Below are 12,319 nucleotides of genomic sequence, written 5' to 3'. Positions count from 1 at the left end.
TGTCGTTTGTCCCGCGAAGAGAAAAATGTGATTTCGGATTTATCGATAGTTAAAGTGGCGCCTCGCAACATACTTGTTGATTTGAAACGGAAAAAACCGGATAGCGTTTCAAATATCAAGCAAGTTTACAATGAACGACACAATCTTAAAGTCTTGAAAATGGGCCCTCGGTCGGAAATGCAACAACTTTTGAAACTATTAGGCGATAACCAATATGTGTCAAGCTTCCGAACGTCCGAGGACAAAGTTACGGTGCGTGACATTTTTTGGACTCATCCCGAAAGTATCAAATTGTTCAACACATTTCCAACCGTTTTTGTGATGGATTCGACGTACAAGACCAACAAGTATAGGCTTCCTCTTCTAGAGATTGTCGGTGTGACCTCGACGGACAAGACTTATTTGATCGGGTTTGCTTTTTTGGAGTGTGAAAAAGAAGAAAACTTTACATGGGCTTTGGGAATATGCAAGTCTTTCTTAGTTGATCAAAAGGTTATGCCAAACGTCATTGTCACCGACCGGGACAATGCTTTGATGAATGCGATCGATACCGTCTTCCCGACATCTACCGCGTTACTTTGTCGGTATCGCATAACTTGCAACGTGAGAAGTAAGTTGGAACCCGCGGTTGGGACAAAAGATAGGCCGGATGAAAACGGTAAAGTTATCAAAGCCGGTGTTGTGGATGATAGGATAATGGCGGCATGGAGGGAAATTTTAGATGCATACTCCGAAGAGGTGTATACCGAGAAATTGGTACACTTTAGGTCTTTGTATGGTTCCATTAAGACTTTTTTTCATTACGTCGAATCCACCATTCTTGACAAAGTCAGGGAAAAAGTCGTGTGCGCTTGGATAAATCGAGTTAGACATCTTGGTTGCACCACGACTAACCGAGTTGAATCCGCACATGCGGTCTTCAAGAGGTGGTTGGGTGATAGCAAGGGAGATTTGTGTCGGGGATGGGACACCGTGAACCAAATGCTTGAAAATCAACACAATGAAATTCAAACATCGTTCGGTCGGAGCAAGACGGCTATGGAACACCGGTATAAGGGCCAAATTCTATTCTCCCAATTGATTTACAACATATCCCGATCGGGTTTGAATTTTTTGTTTCATGAAGCGAAGCGGTCGGAGACCACGGGGCCGGATAGTTCTTTATGTGGGTGCACCATTAGAAAGACATACGGCCTTCCATGTGCTTGTATAATTTCAAAAAAGAAGAAGTTGAATTCACCAATTCGCATGGATGAGGTAGCCGACCATTGGAAGAAGCTTCATTTTGATGATTTTGACCCGCCGAAAGAAAATGACTCCAAAATCACCATCTCCGACGAGTTGGAAGTGATAATGGAGAAGTTTGCTAAAGCGGATGACACAATGAAAATGCACATAAAAGAACAATTGCGAAAAATTGCATTTCCGGAGACCGCCGATTTGAAACCGCCATCTCAACCGGTTAAACGAAAGGTGCACCGAGAAAGTCCAAAATTACACAAGAAGACACATCGACAAAATGATCTCCTTCCTACTTTGAACATGTTGATGCATCATTCCCGGATTCACCGACACCGAAGTCCAAGTGTAGTGGTAACAAAGGAGCCCGTATTTCGAAGCCACCTTGCACACCGCCGATCAAAAAATCACCCATTGTCTACATGGATGAGATGCCACTTTTTATGCACAAATATATCGATAACATCGTTGATGTTGGAGGCGACGGCAATTGTGGATATCGGTCCGTTGCGGGTTTGCTCGGTAAAGGGGAAAATAATCACACTTTACTCCGACGGGAACTTATTGCGGAGTTGACTTCGTATCGGGACATCTACGGCCGACTATATGAAAATCAATAAAAGTTTGCGAAAATTCATGATTCACTTGTTCCAACACTTACCGGTATCGCTCCGGTTTCGAAGTGGATGTCATTCCCCGATATGGGTCATCTAATAGCAAGTGCATATGATATGGTGTGTGTCGATTTGACGAGGTTTGGACTAAGTGAGACTTTCTTTCCACTTCATAGTCGACCGCCATTGGACGCGTCGAGCCGCATCATATGCATCGGGTATCTACGATCGCGGCACTTCGTCCAAGTGTTTTTGAAACCGGGGTGTCCTATACCGGCTACTTCTTGTCAATGGACGACACATCGTTCAAATGAGGCGGAGACTTGGCCGAATCCTTTCGTTTCAAGAATGGCGGAGTTTGAAGAAATGATGAGCCAAGAGCGCGAGCAAAATAGAGAGCGGTCGAAGAACATACCTATTTTGGACTTAGGATCCACCGATTGGTTCGGTGAATTTTAGTTTGTTCCGGATCGTTTTTTGTTTGTAATGACCATTTTTGTATGTATTGTTGTTTATCATGTAAAATCGGACCGATTCAATACATATATAATATAAGTATGTTTTATGTCATCATTGTCTAATTTATGTCTATTTTGAATTCCTTTTGTATTTTTTACACAAAACACTAAGCAATCAACAAAATGCAAAATTTACATCTGTTTCTGCATAATTCGGAAATGAACTTCCGAAATATACTAGTCTGCCTCCAATTTTCGGAAGTTCATTTCCGAAAAGTCCACTAAGCAGGATAAGGTTTGTTGGGCCGTCATTGCTCCAATAAGTCTATAAATACAACACACTCTTCTTCATCCTCTTCACACCAGAAAACACAAATGACACAAACCTACCCCCACCTAGCATTCGTCTACTTCACCACCGGCTACCCGATGCCGTTCCAATTTCGCTTCTCGCGTGACACGCCGTTTGCGGAGTTGATAACATCGCTCAACACGCTATTGCAATATCCGGAAAATCGAAAGGTTGTCAAGCTCGAGTACCGTTCGCCATCGCTTAACGACGAGGGAGACATTGAGTTCACACCTTTTGAGATCAAGAACGACGAAGATTTAGCGGTTTTGTGGACAACGTTCGACCGATTTTCTTCGAAGGGTCCGATCGAGTTGGACGCGAAACTTCAAAGATCGGGGGCCGATGTTATCAAAATGTTGACTCATCCTCACCTACCCGTGTTTAACAATATGTAACTTTAATCTTATGTAATGTGATCGATGTAATCTTCATCCGATTAAATAAAGCGAATCGTTCTTGTTTGTTATTTTTCTTCTGTCCAAACCTTATTTTGGAAGTACATTTCCGAATTCCTCCAAGGGGGGTGAATTCGGAGATGAACTTCCGAATACACCAATTTTCTGAAAAACAACTTTATTTCGGAGATGCATCTCCGAAATCAATGTTTTTCATTAAAAAAACACTTTTTCGGAGATACATTTCCGAAAACACCTTTTTTTTCAATAAAAGTACGTTTTCGGAAAAGAACTTCCGAAACAAGGGATATTTTGGTAAATTCACCAGAGGTGACCAAAAAGATTAGGAGGTGTGTAAAGAAATTTCCTTATTATTTTGTGTTTTCTATTCTTCTCTTCTACACCACTTTCCCATATTTTTTATTTTTCTTACAGATTTGAAGTTGGTGGTTCAATATAAAATGCCTTAAAACTTAAGTATTATTTAGAAAATGTTACCAATAAACATATTTTCAGGCAAACTTAATTATTTATTTTTTTGGTTTTAACATAAGTATTACGTTCATTGGACTGTCTAATTTAGTTCGGATCAAGTAGTTCCAATCTTCTTCCAATCATAGTTGCAGATGATCGAACTGTGATTCTCCCTACTAAGTTTAGCGCCAATCAACTTAATTATTGTTTTGTCAATAAAAACTCATTAATAAAACTCCTCAAATTATAATGATAATGAACAATTGAAACCGACCAATACAGAAAGAACTTAAGGAAATTCTTTTTTTTTCTATATTATCTCTTTGTAAAAGGAAACATAACATGTTTACAACTTCAATGAATTTTGAAACAATGATATTGCTAAAGAAGCCTCTTGAGAAGTAGTATAGAGGTGAAAAGTGGAGGCAAAACTAAAATATTAATGAAAAGACCTGCAACAAATTCAAATTCAAATTTCACCCTTATCAGTGTAAAAGCATGTTTATAGGAACAAAATATATGTGCATTTTCTTAGGTACTTTTCGCGTTGTTCTTCACTTCGAATATCCATAAGCATGATGTTCTCAAATCCATAATTTTCTCTATGTTATAACCGCAAAAAGTGTATTTTAAGTGAAGAACAGCGCGAAAAAAACACCTAAGGAAATGCTCCTAAGTGGATGATAGTGCTTACCATTTTGAGAAGATGTTGCTGTAGGAAGGGATGGAAGTTTTGTAGCTGCAATGCAATGGATTCAAGGAACAAATGCATAAGTCATCGTAAGAACAACAGAAAGAAAAACAAGTTATATAGGTCGAGTTTAGACATACTTCTATTGCACGAAGATTGTAGTGCGTAAGATGTCATAGGCCACGGAGCAACAATGTTGTCATTAAGGTCGCAAATGAATCCGATTCCCGAAGTTCTATCGAATACTGCATCAGAAGGCAAACTCGGCAAAAGGCATCCCGATTCTTACATCAAAATGAAATGATTATTAGTTAGTTCGAATAATACAACACCGATGAAAATCTGATGCAGTTTTCAAAAGAATGTTATATAAGCTGCACAACATGCACTTGAATTCTTAAATGGTACCTTGTGATCCAACTGAATTGTCCATGCCGCGATGTGAAAATCCAACGTATAAGTATGTAAGTACTAGTCGAAATGGTAAAATACTAGTTTCATGAGAAATTTAGGGAAATATATATATTCAGAGGCCATTTACCAACCTTGAAGAGAAAAATCTTTCAAGCTTATGTGGCAAAGATTGTAGACATTTTCGGAGACGTTTTCTTTCTGCAACTTCTTTCCAAGTGATACAGCACATTTTAAGGCTTGAAGATTGGTCACAAAGCTTTGTTCTTGCAAACGGGTCACGTAACTTTTAGTGGCTTTGCAGCAAGTTGTTTGATTTCTTATCTTATTTCCACATTCTTTCGCAATTCTTGTGACATTCGGAAAAACCAACGGGCAGACTGAGTAAATTTATTATAATATTGAACATAAGCATGTCAGATGTATTGTACTATGATCGATAAATCAGCCAAAAAATGCGAAAAATCATATATGATATTCGTATTTTTTTCTCTTTGCTCACCTTTGTTTAGGTTGCAATTTGAAAGTCCTCTAAAAACACTATTTGAAGTGGATGGATTGAGTTTTCCGGCCAGCCAGCGTAGGATGATATTCTTACAATCCTTGATCCGAGCTAACTTTGGAGGCAAGCTATGGTTTCCATTCGAATTAGACATATCATTGAAGGCGATTTTCCTTGCAGCGTAATCTATTGCGTTTTGGCAAACTTGATCACAACACTCATTTACAGGGTCAATTTTTCTACAAGCAGTTAGAAGTCTAGAAGAGTCTGCAATGCTCTCCAATTCGTCGACGGATGCAACGGGACACGAGCCTTCGGTGAGATTTGATGGATGAACTGAGCAAATGGTGTTTAGGTTTTCATTTGCTCCTTGACTAACCAAAAGCTTGTGAATATCTGAGAGGCAGTGGTTAGCATGAGTTTTGTTCAAAGCTAACAGTCCTGTGTATTTACTTGACTGACCTATCAGCGTTATCAACATGGCATCAAATTGAGGACAACATACAACATTTGCCAAATAGGGAGCAAAGGAAGTCCAGCAATCGGTCGCGGTTTTGGTCATTATATCTTGAGCAGCTGAGAAATTCAATGAACATAGGCCTGGATGTAAAAATAAAATCTAAGTCATCTTAGAAACCGGAAGCATTTGTAACTCGGAGTATCTCAAAATAAAGGCTTAGAGTAGATTATTCTTCATTTTTCTAGGTCACCAACAGCAGAATGCCTATAGTTTTTCTATTAAGCAATGTTTATGTTACATCCTTCTTTGCACTGTCAAGTCCACCCGCTCCGCTATAATATGCTCAAGTGTCTGTCTACTTATTGCGGAATACGAGTCATGCTCAACCATATGCACATTAATCACCGCATACTTTTCGGCTATGTAGCACCGACACTTCAGATTAAAGACATTTTTGGTGTAATAATTGTGTCAAATGTCCAACATTGACATGAAGCTAAGACATGTGGTAATATTCAATTATTCTATTTTCTTAGATTTTCACCAATGACTATGTGTCACTGTCGTGTCGGATATCCATGTTTGTGCCAAGGCTTCCTAGTGTTTGGGACTAGCCCTCCCTAGAACTTAAATCCTAGCTCCTCCCCAACACTCATCTAACAACTACAATGTGTCGAAGTGTATATAAATTAGGGGTGACAAACGGGCATGTCTGTTCTACAGAAGTTAAAAAAAAACGGGATGAAACAGGGAATACATAGTTGAGGGTGCGGGCCTAAAACATTTACCTACCTTGTAAAAAAAGAGGACAGGGAAAGAACCCGGGTTTTGCACTCATAAAAAGCTAAAATTTGCAAAAATCCTTGTTAATGTCCGCGCCCGTAAAAGTCCTAAAAAACGGACGGGACGGACATTTTAGAGGGTGTGCGCGCGCTTAAAACTTTGGTCCACCAAGAAGAAACAAAATGGGCAAAAGAGACATGTGTTGGGCCTGTTTTACTACCCCTGTACAATATTTCCCATAAAAAAATGGTTCCAGAACGATCTAACGTTGCAGATCCAAAGCGATACCTCAGACGGTTCCAGAACGATCTAACATTGCAGATCTAAAGCGATACCTCAGACGGTTCCAGAACGATCTAACGTTACAGATCAAAGCGATACCTCAGACGGTTCCAAAACGATCTAACGTTGCAGATCTAAAGCGATACCTCAGACGGTTCCAGAACGATCTAACGTTGCAGATCTAAAGCGATACCTCAGACGGTTCCAGAACGATCTAACGTTGCAGATCCAAAGCGATACCTCAGACGGTTCCAGAACGATCTAACATTGCAGATCTAAAGCGATACCTCAGACGGTTCCACAATGATCAACTTTCAAAATCTAAAGCGGAAAAACTTTGGACAAGTTCCGTAACGATTATCTTCCAAGACTTAAAGCGGTAACCTTGGACGGTTCCGAAACACACAAAGACTTTCGAATCCTTCATCAAGATATAATCAATGGATTCATTCTGATGAACAAACCCTCAACCCATTTACCAGGTGGCATCTGAAAGCCCATCTCAGGTAATGTTTCAATCTGCCAACAACATTTCGCAGACGACATTCAAATGCAACTTCCAACACCTCTTCTGATCAAGGTAAGTGCAAATTTTCAGGGCATCTAAATATTCAATCATCTTCTACCTTCAGATTTCAGACAATCTCTTCAGGTTTAAGAAGATTGAATAGGGGCAACTGTTATACCCCAAAATTTGCCCACATATTTTTCAAGAAAACTCCAATCTGAAAATTAAGAGTTTCATATAATCATGGATTTTTATTTCAACAAATATCCTGACATATGAAATACTTAGTTTTTAGAATTCTTCTTACAGTAATTTGGCTTGCAGTTGAATTTATTCTTACGCAAACGCCAGATACTGTTTATTACTTCACACATGCTATTTATTTATTTACAGATAAATAGTACTGACACAACTGGTACAGAGTTAAGTCTTTTGCAGGCGCAGAATCAGGAAACTCAGACTGTACTGGTAACAGTAAATATTAGTTATTTATTATGTCTGTGTTTTTTTAACAAGTCATGTAAATAAACTTTCATTTTTCACATAAAACAAAAAAACAAAAACAAAAACAACAAAAAAGGAAATTAACTTTGACTATTGATTTTTCACCTCTAACTGCTGTTTCAATACCGGGACAGTCAGTTGACAGCCAAACTGCTGGCAGTACAATTCTCAGTGTTTTGTACCATCAATCAAATCAATCTTTCACAAATTCAAATTCCAAGATTTTTGTTCAAGAAGTCTTCTGAATATCACATGATTAGCAGAGACTCAACACTGCACAAAAATCAGGTACGCTTAACTGTCTCCTACACAAACAGTCCCTAATCAGGGTTTTTCTTGTTTTTACAGGAGCAACAAGTTTTTGAGAGCTCAAATGGATTTCATATACATCCATATATCTCAAAGTACCATCAGACAAATTTTCAAACTTCAATTCACTCAGACGCACCGTCAGCAGCTCAAACAGTCAACAGACGACCCGTTTGACCAAAAAGTCAACAGACAGTCAAAAATGAAATTTTTTGTCAAAGTCCATATTTTGTCAAAGGATTCATCATTTGATCATTGGATGATCATAATTCATCAAGGAAAGATCAAAAATCAACAAAACCCTAAGATTCAAAATTAGGGTTTTTGCCTGAAAAGTCAACTCAACTTTGACTGATCATAACTCTCTCATCCTTCATCCAAAAAATTCAAACCAAAGCTTGTTTTGAAGGAAATTCAATTATCTTTCAAATGCCATTGATCCCATGGTCATTGGATTCACCATTTGAAAAATATGATCAAAGACATTACAGGTCATTTTCAAAGTCAACAAAAAGACACTTTTTTCAAAAGGACACACAAGGAGCTTCAAAAATCATTTTGACATGAGACCAAAGGCATTGGTTAGAGGACTCTTTGAGGTTTCCAAAAAGTGCAAGATCTCCTTCATATGACAAAAATTGAAGGATTTACACCTTGTTGAAGTTGGCTAAATTTTGGGAAAATGCATGAAATCAACATTGCTCAAAAATGCATTTTTTCCAAATGGGGCCAAGTTTTCATGGTTCAAACATCTTTGCCATGTTATAATGGGCCTCCCACGACCAAGACAAAGCCCACATCATTTTTCTCCATTTTTTGATTTAATTTTATCATTTAAGATTAAATTAAAAAGGAAAAAAAGGAAGGATAAATCATAGCTTATTTTCTAAGCTAAAACCTCCACATGTGACTTAATTATGCAGCAAGGAAACCCATAAGTCAAGAGGTGTGGAGATCAAGCAATGGTGGCTTAAATTTTAAGCTTGAAAAGTCAAAAATTCAACAAAGCTCATGAATACTTCTTAGCTTATTTTCTAAGCACTCCATGGCCTATAAATAGCTCAAGATATTTCAGCAACAAGAGAGGGAAGGGGGGACGAAATAGAAGAAGAGCTTGGCCATCTTTATCATAAAATTCTCCAAAAAAATACATACACTTTGTAAATTTCAAATTCAATTCTCCAATCAATATTAATACAAACCAAGCTTTTTAATCATCTTCTCCAACATCATAGAGTTCATCAGTTGCTAAAAAACTGTATGTTTTAACGTCCAAATAGGGGAGGTTAAAAACCCCCGCTATTTGAGTCTAAAAATCCCACCTCTGGAGGTTGAAGACGACCACGCGTCCAAGCGTGGTTCGTCAGCTCCAATGTTGACTTTTCAGCGCGCCTGCGTGGCCTCTTCCTTGGCTCTCATTCGCTGGTCAATCCAGCGTGGGCCCCAGACAGAAACTTTGAATTCTCCTTGAATTCAGTGTATACTACTCATCATCATATCATGTGCCTTCAGATCTGAACCACTTGATCAATCTCGCCAACTCAATCCAACGCACCAGACATGCAACCACACCATGAACCTTCATTCAAATTCCACACTGGATAAGTATCCTTTTTTATCTTCTATTTTATTTTAATTTCTTTGATAAATTAATTAAAAATAGTTTAAAAAATCAAAAAATTCCACAAAAAATATTTTAGACTTCTAAAAATACATATTATTTTCTGAAATAAAAAATATTTTATTTTTCTTCATAATTTCAATATTTTACATAATTAATTAGTATATATTTATATATTTGCTTTTTAATTATTCTAACCAATCAAAAAATCATCAAAAAAATTGTTCTTTAAATTAAATATTGTTTATATATTATAAACTAATTTTGTACATATTTTGAATAATTTTCTTTTTAAGTTTTAATTATTTGTATAATTATTTGCATAATTATGTTTTAATTAACTTAAATCAATTTCAAATCAATTTCAAAAAACCCAAAAAAAATTAGTTTTGTTTTAAAATCAATTGACAAATATTTTGTACATATTTTTGAACTTAATTTCTAGGTTTAAATCAATTTTCATCTTTTTTTTTCTTCATTTTAATTTAATTAATCATGCATTAATTATAATTAAAAATCAATCATAAAAAATCCAAAAACATGCCTTTTATTTTTCTTGCAATTTAAAATTCCTAGATAAATGTATAGGATGTCAAATTCATGTAAATAGGCTAGTTTACATTTCCCGCACAATCGATGTAATAGCGTAGATTTACTTTCCGCACTTTACATTTTCCGCATTTTAATTTCCAGCAAATATAAACTGCGTGTATGTCAAAGATAAAATTGAACCGTTAGATCACTAACTTCAAAGATAAATATCTGAATCCAATCACAATCACATTTGCACCTCTTCAGGTAATCCTTTTTTCACAATCTTTCAAAATCAAAGTCAAAATTACACTGTTTCAAGTACAAAATCGAACCTTGCTTTTATATCCGATGACAGGATAGATTTTTAAAGGAAACAAGGATAAAGACCTTATAACTCAGGGTAGACCTCCTAGTTTGCTTGCTCAAATCAAAACAAACAGAATTCTCATACACTGCTGTTTCTTTCAAAACTTTCCAAAAAGACAATACTTTGTATACATCCAAACACGGATTATTACAAAGTTAACGTTCTTTTAAAAACATCTTTCGAAAGATAAACAAGCATTTTGTATACATCCACACACGGATCATTACAAAATTCAATTCACAAAGTATTTGGGAGCCACATATGAGCAATTTCATAGCAATCAAAAATGATCAATCAAACAATTGAGCTAAGCAAACTTAAGAGCCCATGGATAACCATGGATACAAAGGGTGCTAATACCTTCCCTTTGTATAACCTACCCCCTTACCCAGAATTTCTTAAAGGTCTTTTTTCTGTTTCTTTTATAAACCTTTCCTTAATTGGATAAAATAAAAGGTCGGTGGCGACTCTGTGATATTTTCAAAAAAATGCGAAAGCATTAAGCGACAAAAAAGAGTCAGTTCACGTATCTCTACAGATCAGAGGTATGGCCCGGTATTGAAAAAAATCGGAGGTCCACAGAACTGGCGACTCTGCTGGGGAGATACTTTCAAAAAACAAAATGTTTTCAAAAGGGGTTACCTTAAGAGAATAGGTCGATGTTTTCAATTGATTGATTTGATTGCTTTATCTTTCAAAGGTTTGCTTGGGTATTTTGCTTGTGTGAAAGATTCTAACCCGAATCTCGAGATACCTTAAGTATATGACATTAGACCAAGGAAACTGTACGGCATGTACCGATACGGTTGATCTGGTAGTCATCATTAGTGTGATACTTTGGTTTATACTGATGTCCCTTGAAAACGATCAAGGAGTATATTAGGCTTCCGAAGTGTCATTAAACACTAATTTGTCTTAGAACCTTTTTAGTTGAACTTGACTTGTGGCCTTTTAAGTGGCTAGCTTTGAAATTGATCGAAGTTAGTTATCCTCGAGGAATATTTTGATCGGCCGCTCGAGCGCCGTATTGAGATGTTACTTCCAAGGATCATAGAACCCGAATCCAATTCTAGGACAGGTTTTAACCAACTCAACTTCAGTGGGGAGGGTATCACCTATCAACTCCATGCAAGCCTTTAAACCTAAGGCTATTGTTTGATTTGTTTTTGTGTGCCACATGTTTGCATCATAAGCATATCATTTTTTGCACCAGACACTTCAAGGATCAAAGAGTTTACCTTTGTTTTTGCAGGTAATGGCTCCCGCCACCAAAGATTACATCCGAATCAACATCTCAACGATACCGTCTGAGCTAAAAGACTTGGTGTCAGAATTCCCCAGGAATGTTCAATTCACTGAAAAGCATGGTCACTTACTCCATTTGGTTACCTCAAAATATGAAGAAGACATGATACGGGTCCTGTTCCAGTTCTTTGACCCAAAACATCATTGCTTTACCTTTCCTGATTACCAGTTGGTACCCACTTTGGAAGAATTCTCTGAACTAATTGGATTGCCTATTCGAAATCAATTACCTTTCAATGGTTTAGAAAGGATTCCAAAACCTGAAGTCATTGCTGCTGCTTTACATTTGCGGAAATCAGAAATCAAATCCAATTGGGAAACAAAGAGTGGAGTTGAGGGTTTGCTTGCCAAGTTCTTATTGGAAAAGGCTCGACTACTGCTAGAAAACAAAAGTTATCCAGCTTTTGAGGAAGTTATGGCACTTTTAATCTATGGGTTGGTTTTATTCCCAAATCCCGACCAGTTCATAAGTGTACACATCATCAACCTTTTCCTAATCCGTAACCCGGT

At 37.2% G+C, this 12,319-nt stretch overlaps 1 protein-coding gene across 1 annotated transcript; it reads right to left on the bottom strand.

Annotated features, from left to right (window-relative positions):
- Positions 1–3,805: 3,805 nt before the first annotated feature.
- On the bottom strand, positions 3,806–5,733 carry LOC131606750 (uncharacterized GPI-anchored protein At1g61900-like). Its single transcript, XM_058878892.1, has 6 exons — positions 5,137–5,733; positions 4,769–5,014; positions 4,632–4,643; positions 4,364–4,507; positions 4,227–4,271; positions 3,806–3,984 (listed from the first exon to the last, which is right to left on the bottom strand). Exons 1-6 carry the CDS (start codon positions 5,696–5,698, stop codon positions 3,914–3,916), a joined length of 1,080 nt encoding a protein of 359 aa, XP_058734875.1. The 5' UTR covers positions 5,699–5,733; the 3' UTR covers positions 3,806–3,913.
- Between the last annotated feature and the right edge of the window lie 6,586 nt (positions 5,734–12,319).

This window comes from Vicia villosa, linkage group LG5 (assembly GCF_029867415.1).
Source record: "Vicia villosa cultivar HV-30 ecotype Madison, WI linkage group LG5, Vvil1.0, whole genome shotgun sequence".
In the NCBI taxonomy this organism is placed as follows: domain Eukaryota; kingdom Viridiplantae; phylum Streptophyta; class Magnoliopsida; order Fabales; family Fabaceae; genus Vicia; species Vicia villosa.
The sequence above is the reverse complement of the archived record's forward strand: the minus strand, read 5'-3'. Positions and strand labels throughout refer to the sequence as shown.

Bases quoted from the DNA above. Each gene is read 5' to 3' on its own strand.
- LOC131606750 (XM_058878892.1), bottom strand. From the start codon at position 5,698: ATGACCAAAACCGCGACCGATTGCTGGACTTCCTTTGCTCCCTATTTG. The intron at 4,272-4,363 runs GTATGTCTAAAC...ATTGCATTGCAG, and splicing joins ACAATCTTCGTGCAATAGAA to CTACAAAACTTCCATCCCTT. The intron at 3,985-4,226 runs GTAAGCACTATC...AATTTGTTGCAG, and splicing joins AGCAACATCTTCTCAAAATG to GTCTTTTCATTAATATTTTA.